Genomic DNA, 16,159 nt, shown 5'->3' with positions numbered 1-16,159 from the left:
ATTTATTCCAGAAAGGTAACACTGCTCTACAGCCAAAATGCTTCTGAAATAAATGTAGTCCAACTTTACTAATTCTGGGTCACTGAGAACGAAAATAATGCTGGAAATTGTTGATTGGCTCTAGTTTTCAAGATATGCTATTGGGTCAGTATAGACGACCCTTGACTTGGGAATGGCGGAGGATAAGTGAGTTATAAAGGGAAGGGATCTCAATTTAAACCAGAAATAACTAAAATACATCTTTGACTGGATCTATGAATAAATCTATGACTGGGTTTGGACAGTACTTGCTCTTTAGGCAAAACAATGAATGATGCAATCTGAAACTGGTATTGCGTCATACATGACATGAATTGCATCATGTTATTCCTAGACATGGATGATGCAATCATAACGAAGCTTACATCACTCTGCTGAACAAATTGCCCTATATCAGCTCTAGAAATCATACAGTGTCGTGCTCTCTTATTTGTCAGTGTTTGATTTTGCAAAGGGACACATTTCTGTTTAGCCAAAGTGAGCAGAGATGCCTCGTACTTGTGTGAACAGTGCAGATAACTTCTGCTATGTTTGTGGTGAAGTGACTTTTGCCTCACAAAAGCGCAGTATAACCACTATGGTTAAGAAAGCCTATCACCTTTATTTTGGCTCCAAAATTGGAGATCAGGACAAGAGGTGGGCCCCACACATATGCTGCAACACTTGTGCAACAAATCTTGGCCAGTGATTGAACAGAAAAAGGAAATCTATGCCTTTTGCAGTGCCAATGATTTGGAGAAAGCCAACAGATCCTACCAGCAATTGTTACTTCTGCATGGTGCCTCCAGTTGGGAAAGGTATGTCAAAGAAGAAAAAGTGGACTGTGCATTATCCAAACATTCCATCAGCTATACACCCAGTACCCCACGGAGAAGGACTGCTGGTTCCTGATGCACCGGAATCATTCTCACTTGAGTCAGACGAGGAAGAGGATGAAACTTCTGGTCCTGACCCATCAATGTCACAGGACCCACATTTTCTCCCATCCTCCTCCTCTGAACCACACCTCATAACACAAGGTGAACTGAATGACCTTGTCAGGGATTTGGAACTACTCAAGAGTAAGGCAGAGCTGTTGGGCTCCAGACTACAGCAGTGGAATCTCCTGGCAGGCTATCAGGGCAAATGGAGCCCATCGATGCTTGCAGAATATTGCTAGACAGTGACAAGAGATGCTCCATTTAGTGAATACAAGAGACAAGCCAAGAAGCGCCGAGTAGACACTGAATAGGACTCAACTATGTACATAATTGTTTTTTGCCTTTTGTTTCATAATAAATTTTATTTATGTAACCCTTTTGCTGATTTTTAAAGTGTTACATAAACAGGACAGGTGAAATATTATCATGTAAAGCAACCATAAACACATGAAAAGACCTAGGTTTACAATTTATGATTAAAACTCTATCATCTACACAATATATATAGACATAAAATGTAAAAACTTAAATATCTTAGAAACAGTATCCAATCAGTTGTTTTAATTGTCATATTTGAATTCAGCACATCAAAATACATAATAAATAGCACATTTTATCTCTGAAGCAGATGACTTCTCAAAAATTGTAGACCAGTGTAATCAACACCAGTAGCACAGCACTCTGGAGAAATCCTGTTATAAAACATTCTGTTATGTGTGCTTTGTGAGAAATACTACATAAAACCAAAAGAAACACTCCAGCCCTGGTTGACATACCTAATGTTAATAAAATAAAGTCAGTCAAAATGGAGGAAGGGGGGAGATGTTTCGTTTAAAACTGTCCAAACTGCATAACTAGTGCTGAATCTTTCTGGACTTTTATTCCCATTCAAAACCAACAAGGTCAAATCTTGTACTAGCCCTGTCTCCCTGTGGATTGCATATGTAAGGGCAGAATTTGATGTTTGGTGGTGGCTCACCTTTTTATTGTAGAGCTTCCACATTGAAGCAAGCTTGGTAATGGGACAATTTCTTCCTTTTGAGGAAGGAGACTGCTGTAGCAGACATGCTCTGCAGAGGAGTATTGGGGAGAGTAGAGGGACAGTGTCTCAGTCCTCCAGACTGAATAAGATCCTAAACTGACAGCTTAAACATTACAAATACAGCTTGGGACAAAACAGTCTGTCTTCGCTTCACTTTAGATCTGATTTTTAGAATTGTTGCTTTTTATGCAATAATTTAGGATGTCATAATTGCGTATTGCTATACAGGAACTGTCATGAGTCCTTGTCAGGTCATAATACTCTTTCATGTGGTGCATTGAGTTGACTGTACTATGATAAAAAGGTTATGGCCTTTGCTTGAGAAGGAGGAGTTTGTGACAAGGTGCAGGAGCACTAGAATTCTGAATGAAATCCGTGCATGCTTCCATAATCTGCAAGCTAAAATCCTAGAGTTTAAAGTGTTAAACTGTGTTCTGCCACTTGATTTCAGCCTAAAACACAAGGCAATATTAAGATGACTGAATTGCTACTGGATCAAATTTTATATACTCCCGCCTTGGCAGGAGTGAAGTGCTTTGTAGCTGATGACCCAAGAACGTGCAGTGCACTGGAGAGGCTAGCATGGGGTGCATAGAACTGGAGTCAACCAATCAGTGGGACCAGGTTCCTGTAAGATGAAGCCAAGGAGGGGCGGGGGGTAGAAATTGCTGGGGGTAGATATAGTAAACTTGCACACAAGACTGGGTTAAAATCATAGACTTTGGGGTTTTTTTTGGAGGAGGGGAGATCCTAAAGAAACTGAACTTTCCTGGCAAACTTGTCATCTCAGCAAAAGGGTGAGAGGAGAGGAATGCTGATCAGATTTGATAAATCATTCAGTTACTTGAATTTTCAAAGGGGTGAGGAACTGGATTTGTTTGTTGTGTATGAAGAGGCATGTGGTGGAGTCCTGGCTTTTTTTTGTGTGTGTGTGTGTGTGTGTGTTCTTGAAAATATCAGTATGTGTTGTGAGCATTTTTTAACCCTTTGTTTGAAGGGTTTTTTAGCACAAAACCCTAAAAACAGTCCTAAACAGAGGTTAAAAATAAAAACACTTGAAGTCTAAATGAAAATCACTTCCTCTCTGTTTTCATGATGATTAATGTCAACTCTATTGGTTCTGTATTTTTACATAGTCTTCTGGGGGATAAAAAGAACCTTACACTTCTTTAGGCTAACTTTATGCATCATGTAGTAGCAACAAAAGAAACAATCCCAGTTCTCCCCTCTCTTCCTCTTTGGGTTGGTTCAACATCTGCAGATCTTTTCTTGTGGTGTACGTCACTTCAAATGACTGGAACATCATCCACAAGGATAAGCGCGCTATCTGGGTGTGTTGGTGCCAGAGAGCTGTTCTGGCTGCAGAGACATAGCCAGGACCAATGTAAATGTTAGCTAGGCTACAGCCATACTAGTGTCAGGAGGTTTTATGACCACATGATTCAAAGTTGTAGTGTAACTAGCCAGTACATTAGACCCTGTGATTCAGAGTTGTCTAGCACCAGAAAACTGTGGCGAGAACCTGAATCGTGGGGTGTGTAGAAATTCTGTTCCTGGATGTTCTGGGCCCTTGGTTATGTTAACTGTAAAGTGAGGCCCTAGGGGTGTCTTATCATGCAGAAAACTAGCTTTGATTTCCCAGCTGTGCTTACTCTTATGGAGCTGGAAGTACTGGGAAAGGAACGTTTGCATCAAAATGGATGGAGGCTTGAACCTTAAGGATTCAGAAAGGGGTCGAGAAGATAGGAGGTAGGGATGAGGTGGTGTGATTGGCCTCTCAATTGTCCAACAGACAATAAGTGGAGATGCATTCGTTCATAGAAATGGGATGGTAGAAGTTACTTGAACAAAATGGCAGCATAGAAAGCCTCATTCTCAAAGGGATCTCCTTAACTAGCTGACCAAAGAGAGCTCTGAAACAGGCTTGAGTGCAGCATTCAGGTCAACAGCATAGAATGCTCAGAAGAGCATTTATTGCTTTACCTGAAAAAAGAATTAGTGTTCCTTGGTGTTCTACATAGCCCCCAGTTCCAGGGGGCTGGAAGAGGGAGTTCAGCATGGTAGATTTAGTGCTAGGAAAGCACTTGCATGACTTAGTCAAACAATGCAAAAGCTCACTGTGTATGTATAAAACATTACTGCAAAAATTCTTCCCTTGCTTCTTTCTGAATTGATCTTTGGTATTAGTCTGTGGCTGCTGTCTCATTCTCAGTTTATAGGATCGCTTGCTGTAAAAGAAAGGACTTAAATAGAAGCTGTTACGCATTTGTTTCTAGATAAGCAGTGTATAACACTTTCGATTTTACTCTCATTAGTGGAAGACTGTTGATCTAGGAGCCAATTTAAAGGCTTGAGCTAGTCTTTTTAAAACACTTTGTAACTGACTCTTTCTCTCACACAGGACTCTGTCCAGTTGAAGGATTTGTGGAAGAAAATTTGCCATCACAATAGTGGGATGGAGTTTCAGGACCACCGCTATTGGCTACGGACACATCCCAACTGCATTGTGGGAAAGGAACTAGTCAACTGGCTCATCAGAAATGGACAGATTACCACAAGGTATTCCTGATATTTAAAAATGCTTAAATTAAACCCATCTTCCATTGCACTCAACTGTAGGTGTTGGTTGGTGTGTGCATCGGTGGATGGAGAGGAGAAAGAGGAAATGAGACTGATCTCCTCCTCCTTTCCTCTGAACAAGGTAAAGAATGTCTTTAACTCATTTGCCAATTCTGACGGCACATAACCTAATGAAGGGGTAAGTAGAACCGGAAGCTAGGGCAGACGACTAGCCCAACGGAATGGAGTTTCCCAGTGAGAGGGAAAAGTAGTTGGCGTGTGGGGAGAGGGCAGAATGGGAATAGCAGACTGAAATGGGCAGAGGAGACAGTGAAAGAATGGTAATCACTAAAACTGGCACTACACTATAGTTAAGAATGTCACTGTTTTTGGAACACTGTGCTTTGTTTCATAATTGCTGATCAGCTCGTTCTTAAAGGATTCCTAATGTTGATTGAATTAAGCCATGCCTTTTGTTTACGGAGGTTACATTATTTTAAAGTGGAGACTATCACTAGAGCATCTACCCAAAAGATCAGATCAGCTGTGCTGTGTGGATATTGTAGGTGTGTTTCTTAGACGCATGAATACAGCCTTGCTGCTATAGCTGGCTGGCCTGGGGGTGGGGTTCAGGATCCCCCCCTAACTATATTTGTAGTCTTTGCATGTTACCAGGATCTAGGGATAACTGGGTCTGCCGTGTGACAACGTACCATCCCCTATAGCACTGCACATTTGCCTTGCAGTGCTGAGGGCTTGTAAAGGATTATCTCTGTCTTGATGAGTTAAGAGGGGCAGGAGTCGAGATGATTCAAGCCTGCACAGCATGGGCCTGAGTCTTCAGCGGTGCTGAATACCTACAGCAAGGAGTTGGGAGTGTTCGGCAGCTCCAAATATCAACAACCAAGCGTATAGGTGGGGAACGCTTGCATTCCTGGCTCTAGTCATGTATTCAATCCACTGCCGCACCAAATTGTCTCAAAGTACCTTTTTTCGAACAGTGGAAAATAAAGGAGAGCTAAATTACATGGTGTCTAGTCAAACTTTTTTGGGTAAAAGTCTGTACTGTAAACCTTACACACTTATAACCAGACTCTTAATACTCGTCTGTCTTGTATTCTGCCCTTAGAGCTCAAGCCATCGCAATAGGACAAGCGCTGGTAGATGGACGCTGGCTGGATTGTGTCAGTCACCATGATCAAATTTTTAGAGATGAATATGCTCTGTACAGACCACTACAGGTACAGAAACCTCTTTTCTAGCTGCCACTGAAATGCCAACTCAGTTGTGGCTGGGGAGCTGTTGTCAATCTCTCCTTCCTCTGTATGCTCTGCTAGCTCCTAGGTTTCAAGAGATCTAGGCCTAGCTTGAGTCTTGCCTCACGTTCTCTGTACTCTTGGTGCTATCCCTATGCCGGGTGGGTCTGTCCTGTTTTGTGAGTGTGTGGAAATATTCTTAATCTCATTAAACCACTAATGTAAACTAATTGAGTTAAGGTCATAGAGGAAACTAGGTCAGGCAAGGAAGCTGTGATGCTTCCTCTGTGAGGAGAAAGGGTGGCCACACCTATGTTAAGTTAAAAAGGAGGAGGGGTTCTAAAATCTCTGATTGCATCAACAAAAGCATAAAGTCACAATGGTAAGCACATTCCAAGGTGTCTTCTGAATAGCATAGCCAGTATTCCAAACAACTGTCACACTCTAGGAGTAGATGTCACTTGTGATACAGTGTGTAGCTTGCCTCGGAATGGGCCATTGTCTCTTTGAACAATGGCATTTTTGACAAGGTCTTCATAAAGACTTAAAAATACAGTATCATTCCAACTCTTAGACAATGTTTTGGGAAATTAATTATTTAATTCCTGGTCAAAAGAAGTTGATGGGTTTAGGAAGAGATTGAATTCCCTAATTCACTTATTGTTGCCAGTAAAGTATCTTGAGACTTTGCATAAAGGGTTTCTCCACCCTGATTATATAAACGGTCTCTCTCATTCTGAGCCTAAATTGCAGTGTAGAGAAAGTCAGGGCCCCAGTAAAGGAGTGGTTTGTCAGTGACTGAAGATGCTGTCTGGGCTCTGGCATGGTCCTGCTTGAGAGATACTGAGTGGTAAGATCTGCTAATACCATTAGTTTTTTGTCTTAATTCATGCAATGACTTCTAAAATTCAAGAATCAAAGTTTTAGTTATAGTTGGTTGTATATAGTGTGCAATTCATGATTAACTCATGATTTACTGGTCATGCTCTTGTACAATCTCTGATCCTGTAGTGTGTAAAGTCAGTAGGAAGTTGCATCTGACTCGTATCTTGTCTATTTCTGTATAAACTGGGAGTAACTCCACTGAATTCAGTGGATTTAAACTAGTGTCAGTGAATTTGTATTGCAGCAATTGCATTAGTTTCAAAGGAGGGAATTCTATCTAGAACTGCAATTCCTTTGGTGAAAAAATTGCCATCTGGTGGGAGTAGATTGGAGTTGCTGTGGGCTCTCTGGGATTCCCTGCTATCAGATCGCATGGCCTTGCTTCACAATCGTTTTTCTCTCTTGATTTAGAGGGCCAAACCTGGCTTTTGGCTGAATCTGTTTGTGACTGAATCTGTTAGCTCCCCTCCACTTGATTTGGTCAGTCACAGAATTGCTCAAGGGGCTAAAAGTGTGTGCCCGTCTCGCAGATCAGCATGGTCAGCTTATGGGGGCAAAGGATAGACTTTGGCAAACCCCTGTGCTCTAGTCCTAGCACTCAAATCTGTGCAGGCCCTAACGTGTTGTGTGGGGCAAATAGAAAACCTGCGAGTCTTTCATTTGCCTTTCTCAAACATTATTGACTTGTGAGAGTGGGGTGAGGTGCATGGGGGAAGAAGCAAAGACTGATGTGGGCAGAGTAAAGAGGTACTTGCTTCCTGTCCTAAGCAGTTGCTGCCTCCTCTCAAGTGGTGGGTGGTTGAGGGATAAGTTTATCCCACTGTGTGCATGCATTTACTTTTGTGAAGTGCTTCAGGCTGCAAGACACAATAGAAATGTAAGCTGTTGCTGTTTTGATCAGTGCATAATAGTGCCTTTCTAAAGCAGCTTAACATCCCAGTAGGGCTGAAGAATAAATTTGCTTTCTCTTTTCCTGATCTTCCAGAGCACAGAGTTCTCAGAAACCCCCTCTCCAGACAGTGATTCGGTGAACTCCGTGGAGGGGCACTCCGAGCCATCCTGGTTCAAAGACATCAAGTTTGATGACAGTGACACGGAACAGATTGCTGACGAAGGGGAGGATAACTTGGCCAGTGAGTTTCAACTGACTCTCTTCTATCTTCACATGACAAATTAGCATAACTCTTTTTGTGTGTGTGTAATGGAAGTGAAAGTCCTGCTTTTGCTGGTAGTAGCTGTAAGGTTCCAAGTAAACTAAAAGCTCACTAGTCCTGCTGTTTCTTGTGGTAGATACAGTATTTTCTGATCAGTTTGCAAGACTCGATGTTTCTAAATTAGTATAAACTCTCTGGATTACAGTAGCACAGACAGGCTAGATTGGGGTATCAAGACAGACACTGTCCTAATGATCACTTGGATTTTAAAATTATATCAATAGAACTTCTATCCAACACTTAATCTTATCTTGAAGTGTACATATTTAAGACTGAAAATACTGTATCCCTTTAGTGTTGCACACTGGACTTTATGTTTTAAAGACAATTTTTCTCCTCTCCAATACCCTCATGATACCCATTTGAACCCCTTTCCTCCCTGTATCTTCCCCCTTACCCAACATTAAAAGACTCCGCCAGCCCTAGCAAGCGCACATCAGTCAGCAGCTTCCAGTCCACAATGGACAGTGACTCAGCCGCTTCCATCAACCTGAACGTGGAGCTGGACAACGTGAACTTCCATATCAAGAAGCACTCCAAGTACCCTCATGTGCCCCCTCACCCTGCCGACCAAAAAGGTATGAGGTAGTCACCAGCTGGAGTTCCACATGATGGAGAATGGTGCCCTGACACTGATGTGTTTAGACTCTACTACCTGTAGCTGTCTTGTTGATGGGTGTGTATATATGAGATCTTTTTAGTTAGCCCGCTGCATACTTCCTCTTGACACTATTACCTTTGTCAGGGTGCTCAGAATAAACCAACTATGCCACCTTCTCCGAAAAGTGTGCAGCTTCTTGTGTGGCTTTTCTCTTTGCAGTCAGAGGATACAATGCTTCCTCTTCTCTCCTTTCCAGGCATATTGTCTTGTTATCCCAGTTAGCTGAACATCCTAAGTGTGTGTTCCAAGAAGATTCCCATCTATCCAATTTAAGATCTGATTATTTTAAACAACAACAACAAAAAACAGTGACAATTATCCACTAGTGATGAATTTAAATTCTCCACCTCTTTTTCATCAGTTTACCACTGTTGGACCAATTATCCTTTTATAAAATGCATTGATTAACAAATCTAATAGTCAAATTGCTAAGTAACTTTTAAATCTCTTCTATAAATGAATGCTAAATTGGAATGTGAAAAGGCAAATGAAATCTATTTGAAAATATCCCCTATTCTCCCATTCTGTTATAGTATATTGTGAACCAGACTATGGCAGACTGAAACAAAGACTGGCCCACTGTTTTTGTTTGAAAATAATTGTGGTGCTCCTTTAAATGCTGGGGTGACTCTTTTTATTTCTGTTTTTCCCTTCCCTTGCCTACAGTTTCAACCACTTTGCAGATTCCTATCCTTAGTTTCTTTTGAATAGGCATTTAAAAGTCTCTGATTATAGAGTCTGTCCACAGTTTTTGTAAGGTTCACTAGCAGAGTAGAGCATCTTTAATTGGGATGTTCCTAATGAGTGCATCCCTCAGTTGTCAAGGTAAATACAACAGAAAAGTTTCTGTTGGGGTGAATTAGGACAGAAGAACTTGTGTTGGACAGAGTACTGGAAGCTTCAGGCTAAAATGAGTTTGAGAGGGCAACTGTTAGCAACCAAAAAATGAAAAAGCACCTTTAGCAGTGAGAAGAGTGAAAAATAGTGTGTGTGTTAATCTTAAATTCCAGTATCTACAGCCGGCACTGCCAGTACCTGCTAAAGCCTGTCCAGAAGGAAAGGAAAATGTGTATTGTAAAAATGAAAGTGCTGAAGATGCTTTCAAAAACTGAGTACCTTAAATTCTATAATAGCTTAGTTTTTCCTGATGTTATGACCCCACCTTCTTCCCCTCAAAAGATTATCAGCCACATCTGTTGACTTCACTGACCCTTATGGGCACAGCTTACTATTAGGTTCCTAATTTAAGGCATTTAAGCTTGAAAATGTTGTCCACTGTACCTTCTTCAGTGTATTAAAGCTAGATATTTGAGAGCAAGCACACACAACTGGAATCAAAGATAAGCCATCTAATTCACAGTGTACAGTACCTGGAGCAGTCGGGAATAAACCTAAAAGGAAAGTGTTTTCCCACCGCAGAGCTCTGAGATCTTGGAAATTGCTGATGCAGATGTTTCTCATCTCTTCTTTCCTTGCTTTCCACTTTTGAAAAAAAAAAGTGTGCACACAACAGTGTGGGCTAGATTATTTTCAATTCTTTGGAAGCTGTATGTTTATGTTCCTGTCACATTGATGAATAATACATTTTTGTCATTATCTACCCATTATAAACTGATAGGAAAATGTGATCCGAGGTGGTCTGTGGGATTTTTATATGTATTTGTATCTTTATTTTTTTGCATAGTCCTAAATTTTGTGTGTGTTAGACTCATAGACTTTAAGGTCAGAAGGGCCTTTCATGTCATTTAGTCTGACCTATTGCATATTGTAGGTCAGAGAACGTCACCCACTCACTCATATAATAATTGGAGATATACCTATTATATTATATAGATCTCCTAGAACTGGAAGGGACCTCGAAAGGTCATCAAGTCCAGCCCCCTGCCTTCACTAGCAGGACCAAGTACTGATTTTTGCCCCAGCTCCCTGAGTGGGCCCCCTCAAGGATTGAACTCACAATCCTGGGTTTAGCAGGCCAATGCTCAAACCACTGAGCTTTTCCTCCCCTTTCCCTCCACTCCCCAAATATAATAGGCCCATAATCTCTGGCTGAGTTACTGGAGTCCTCAAATCATGGTTTAAAGACTTTGTTACAGAGAATCCACACTTACGCTAATGTAAACCTGCAAGGGACCCATGCCCCATGCTGCAGAGGAAGGCAAAGAAAATGTCAGGGTCTCTTCCAGTCTGAGAGAACTTTACTGTGGAAGTATATTCTGCTGTGTTGTAGCCTCAGCATGTTACTCTTCAATAGCATTGTGAAGTTTGACCAAAGAAGATAAGCCAGGCACGCTAGGTTGGGGAGGTGGGAGGGAGCCCAAGAACAACATCCAGGATTACAGAATTATTAAAGACATCACTGGCCAAATCAGCTGTTTATCTGCTTTCCAAGGACAGGAATTAGTGGGTTGATAGAAATCTGCAATGGGTTGTGGGCAGAGTTAGCATTACCGCTGGAATGAAATCTGTAGAGGGAATCTAAACTGGGAGGAGCTGGGACACTTGTGGAATTAGAAAAGGTGGCTGGAAACAACAAAATGAGACTCAAAGTGGAAGTTAATATACTGGTGCGGGAGGAATAATTCAAAAGATCCTTTTATTAAGAGGGAGAAACCTAGAATTCAGTAAATCTGAACGAAATTCACTACTGTAAGTCTCTATGGCTGTGCAAGTCTGTATGGCTCTGGTTGAATCTCATTTATACCTGTGAGTTCCCTCCTAAGTGCAAGGAAGCGGGCTGTAGTTTGGGCTTAAAGGATGGTAAGCCTGGTTATAGGCAGTACAAAAGAAATCAGTGTAGTTTTAGGCAAGCATTACATGATGAAGAGGAATTTAATGGCGCTCCTCTGTGTCTGGAACTCATGTAACCAAATCTGGAATTTTCCATTAATTTCTGGTGTAAGTAAATTTTATATCCAGGCAATTTTATACCAATATAAAAGTGAGCGAGTAATTTCACTAAGATGGTGGAATTGTCATGAGGTTGATCAGAATCAGGCTCCATGTGGACAGCATTGTTTAACTAGGGGTAGATAGCCTACAACGTTTGAAGCCAGTAATTGTGTGACTCTATCTACACACTTATAGTTCTGTCCTGTAGTGTGAGAACCTCTAGGGGAGGCTGTGGGATAAAGTGGAAAGGGAAACACTTAAATGTTTTAGACAAAAAACCCTTCCTGACACTCACGTGAGACTGTGAAAGTCTCAAAGGGGACTGGAGAATGGAGTGTTGGTCCTATTATTCCAGGCTTCTAAAACTAGGCTGGTCAAGACATGAGAAACGGTACTATATTTTCAGGGGAATTAAATGGATGATTTCTAAAACATGAATGATGACAAAAGGAAAGTGCTAAAATAGAAGAGATCAAATGTGTGTACTGCCACCTCATGTTTATAGTTCACTTGTAAGTAAAATCTTGCTTGGTGGCTATTCTGCCAAAATAATCTTCCTAAGGAGTTAATGAGCTAATCTGTAAAAGCAGCAAAGAATCCTGTGGCACCTTATAGACTACCTCTGTTAGTCTATAAGGTGCCACAGGATTCTTTGCTGCTTTTACAGGTCCAGACTAACATGGCTACCCCTCTGATACTTCAGAAAATTTCCAAATTAGCTCAAGTATCACCACACAGACAAATCTTGCTGGATGCAATCTACTGTGATGTTACTCTAATTCCCATCATTTTCATAAGTCATGTCTACACTATGGGATTATTCCAATTTTACAGAAACTGGTTTTTAAAAACAGATTGTATAAACTCGAGTGTACACGGCCACAGTAAGCACCTTAATTTGATGGTGTGCATCCATGTACCGAGGCTAGCGTCAATTTCCGGAGCGTTGCACTGTGGGTAGCTATCCCATAGTTCCCGCGGTCTCCCCCACCCATTGGAATTCTGGGTTGAGAGCCCAATGTAAAAACAGTGTTGCGGGTGATTCTGGGTAAATGTTGTCACTCAATCCTTCCTCCGTGAAAGCAATGGCAAACAATCATTTCGCGCCCTTTTTCCCTGGATTGCCCCGGCAGACGCCAACCATGTAGCCCATTTAGCCTTTTGTCACTGTCACCGTATGTGTACTGGATGCTGCTGACAGAGGCGGTACTGCAGTGCTACACAGCAGCATTCATTTGCCTTTGCAAGGTAGCAGAGACGGTGACCCTCCCTATTGCACTGTCTGCCATTGTAAATTGGCAATGGTTATCAATCCTTTTGTACCGTCTGCTGCTTTCATGGGTGCTCCTGGCTGGCCTCGCTGAGGTCGGCCAGGGGCACATAGACAAAAATGGGAATGACTTTCCAGGTCATTCCCTTTATATTTTGTCTAAAAATAGTCTGTCCTGCCTAGAATATGGGGCAAGTGTACTAGAGAACCAGAGAGCACAGCTGCTTCGGGTCAGAGCCCCAGAGATCCTGCAGAAATGATGAGCTGCATGCCATTCTAGGGGGTGCCCCTGCAACAACCCTACCCGTTGCTTCCCTCGTCCCCCAACCCTCCTGGACTACCATGGCAGTGTCCCCCCCCATTTGTATGATGAGGTAATAAAGAATGCAGGAATAAGAAACACTGACTTTTTAGTGAGATAAAATGAGGGGGAGGCAGTCTCCCGCTGCTATGATAGTCCAGGGGGGTTACAGAATCTCTTCTTTAGACATGAAAGGGGCGGGGGGGGGCTGATAGAGCTCAGCCTCCAGCTGCTATGATGACTGGGAGTCATTCCCATTTTTACCCAGGCGCCCCCGGCCGGCCTCACCAAGGCCAGCCAGGAGCACTCACAGGCTGATGATGACTATGGATACCAGTCATTTTGAACCGTCTGCCACCGGGAAGGGGATGCTGGTGTTCAGCACTGCAGCACCCCATCTACCAGCAGCATGCAGTAGACATAGGGTGACATTGAAAAAAGGTGAGAAACGATTTTCTTTCCTTTTCGTTTGGGGGTGGGGGGAGGGTGTAAATTGATGACATACCCTGAAACATCCGGGAAAATGTTTTTGACCCTTCAGGCATTGGGAGCTCAGCCAAGAATGCAAATGCTTTTCGGAGACTGCGGGGACAGTGGGATAGCTGGAGTCCTCACTACCCCCTCCTTCCCTCCATGAGTGTCCATTTGATTATTTGACTTTCTGTTACGCTTGTCACGCAGCACTATGCTGAGTTCCTGTTGTGGCCTCTGTCTGTCATAGCCTGGAGATTTTTTCAAATGCTTTGTCGTTTTGTCTTCTGTAACGGAGCTCTGATAGAACAGATTTGTCTCCCCATACAGCGATCAGATCCAGTATCTCCCATACAGTCCATGCTGGAGCTCTTTTTGGATTTGGGACTGCATCGCCATCCATGCTGATCAGAGCTCTGCGCTGAGCAAACAGGAAATGAAATTCAAAAGTTCGCGGGGCTTTTCCTGTCTACTTGGCCAGTGCATCCGAGTTCAGATCGCTTTCCAGAATGGTCACAATGGTGCACTGTGGGATACCGCCCGGAGGACAATACCATTGAATTGCAGCCACGCTAACCCTCATCCGACATGGCAATACCGATTTCAGTGCTACTCCCCTCGTCGGGGAGGAGTACAGAAATCAATATTAAGAGCCCTTTATATCGATATAAAGGGCTTTGTTGTGTGGATGGGTGCAGGGTTAATTTGGTTTAACGCTGCTAAATTCGGTTTAAACGCGTAGTGTAGACTAGGCCTTAGTCTCTGGCTTTGTTTTAGTCAGGATCTTCTGTTATCTTACATGGTAGTGAGTTTGTTCCTTACTGTGAGAACTTGCAGAACTGGTGGTGACACATCCTCCTACAACAGGAAGTAATTTGATGGTTTGTTCACACAATCTGTAAGTCACAATCATGGGGAAAGGGGAGGTAAAGTAGGGACAAAACATCAGTTCTAAGTAGTATGTAATCAATTCTGAAATATAAAGTTACTTATGACTGGAAATTGCAGGGTGTATACTGAAGGGAACAGCTGTAGAGCAACAGTCTACAATGTACTAGAAACCTTCTGGTAGTCTAATTGTTGCAGTGCCCAGTATAGGGACTTGTCTTTGTGAGGATATTAAAGACTCAGTAATATCAGACACTTCCATGAAACTAAATTCCAATACAATAACCTTGGAGTCAAATTTCATTCACTTCTAGGGCGTGCAGCCCAAATGCTGCAGCAGGTTGTTAATTTATAAGCCGGAAAGTGAAACAGATGAGGAACAAAAATGAACTTGATCATCATGTTTGCTTATTGTTTTCACTGAATGAAATACCCGCTCAATGGTTAAAAGTGAACTAGTGTTACAACAGGCAATTTTTTTTACGTTGTTTAAAATGGGGGTGTTTTGAGACATCACCTTGTAGATGCTGTCAGTTTTTGACAATTCTATCTTCGGATTCTCTTCAGTACAGAGCAGTTTTCACCTTTTGTGTAGTTAGACGTAAAAGGGATACAATTGAATTGCAGTGGAACAGGGGAAAGGAGGGTTGTCAGTCCATAATAAAAAGATGTCTTGTGGCTGTTTTCAACCAAAGCTTTTGTAGAACTATTCAGAGTCTAATGTCCCCCGGTGTCTTGGTCAGGGTATGGTGAGTGAGGGCAAGCCCAGGCTTGCCTGTCTGGAGGCCTGTCACCACCAAAGGAAAATGGCATATATTCATTTTGCTAATGCAGGATGATTTTAAGACATTTTTAAATCGCTATTAGTGATCTATAGTGATTACAGTAGCAATGAAGAAAAGCGCACTCTCTCTCTCTCCTCCTGATCTCACTTCATCCTTCCTAATGGTCATGGCTGTTGTGATTGGTTTTAACTCTTTCCGTCCCTTTTCAAGTGTAAATTACTGAAGTTGTTGAATAGTTTCTTAGGTTGAAAACCACTGGTCTAGAGTAATAATCATAAGTGGGAAGGGATGGTATTTACAACACTAGCAGCTAGGAAACTACCAGGCAAAAATGCGACTTGTGTTGACGATGTCCCTCTTTAATGTTTTACTCACGAATGAGAGCATAGTTCTGAGATTTCGTCTGCTTATCAGTTGTCTTATTTAGTTCTGTATTTTTCTCTGTCTTGGAAGTGTGCACTCATCACAGTCCTCCCAGATCAAAACACTTCTTGTCTTGAAGTGTTAAGATTTTTTTTGTGGGGGAGGGAAGTGTGGTGATCATGTTGGGGGTGCTTATGTGGGACTTAGGGTCATTGGGTGCTACTTTCCCCTCTAAACAGCATTGTTGGTTTTTTGGTTTTGTGAAAGCTGGATATAGTTACTAACTTGACATGTGATGGTTACAATTGATCGATAGATATTTCCTGGAAAACTTTTTTTTTTTTTTTTTTTTTTGGCAAACAAGTTGAGAAGTAGTTACAAATATAGTATCTATCTTGTATTACACAACACGCATGCATGTATTATACACCAGGGGTGACCAAACTTGCTGACCCACAGAGCCGCATATGACAATCTTCAGATGTTTGAGAGCTGGTGCGCACTTGCAGCCCTGAGGACACCCTCACCCTGCTGCCAGAGGTGATGTATGAGTGGAGGCACATGGGGTCACATGCCCTCCCCTCCTGCCCCCTCGATTTTTGCAGGGTTTGCT

General features: G+C 42.2%; 1 protein-coding gene across 8 annotated transcripts in view; it reads left to right on the top strand.

Annotated features, from left to right (window-relative positions):
* PIKFYVE (phosphoinositide kinase, FYVE-type zinc finger containing) overlaps window positions 1-16,159 on the top strand; it is a 98,475-nt gene that overhangs the window by 27,357 nt on the left and 54,959 nt on the right. For 7 of the 8 annotated variants that reach the window (XM_050916075.1, XM_050916076.1, XM_050916074.1 and 4 more), the window contains 4 exons: window positions 4,403-4,560; window positions 5,690-5,801; window positions 7,687-7,834; window positions 8,326-8,493. In XM_050916075.1, coding sequence (XP_050772032.1) covers window positions 4,403-4,560; window positions 5,690-5,801; window positions 7,687-7,834; window positions 8,326-8,493 — 586 coding nt within the window. The remainder of the gene's footprint in view (window positions 1-4,402; window positions 4,561-5,689; window positions 5,802-7,686; window positions 7,835-8,325; window positions 8,494-16,159) is intronic. The other variant, XM_050916077.1, reaches the window with a different exon arrangement.

This window comes from Gopherus flavomarginatus, chromosome 10, assembly GCF_025201925.1.
Source record: "Gopherus flavomarginatus isolate rGopFla2 chromosome 10, rGopFla2.mat.asm, whole genome shotgun sequence".
Lineage (NCBI taxonomy): Eukaryota > Metazoa > Chordata > Testudines > Testudinidae > Gopherus > Gopherus flavomarginatus.
Note: the sequence above shows the minus strand (reverse complement) of the source record. Positions and strands in the feature narration are given on the sequence as shown.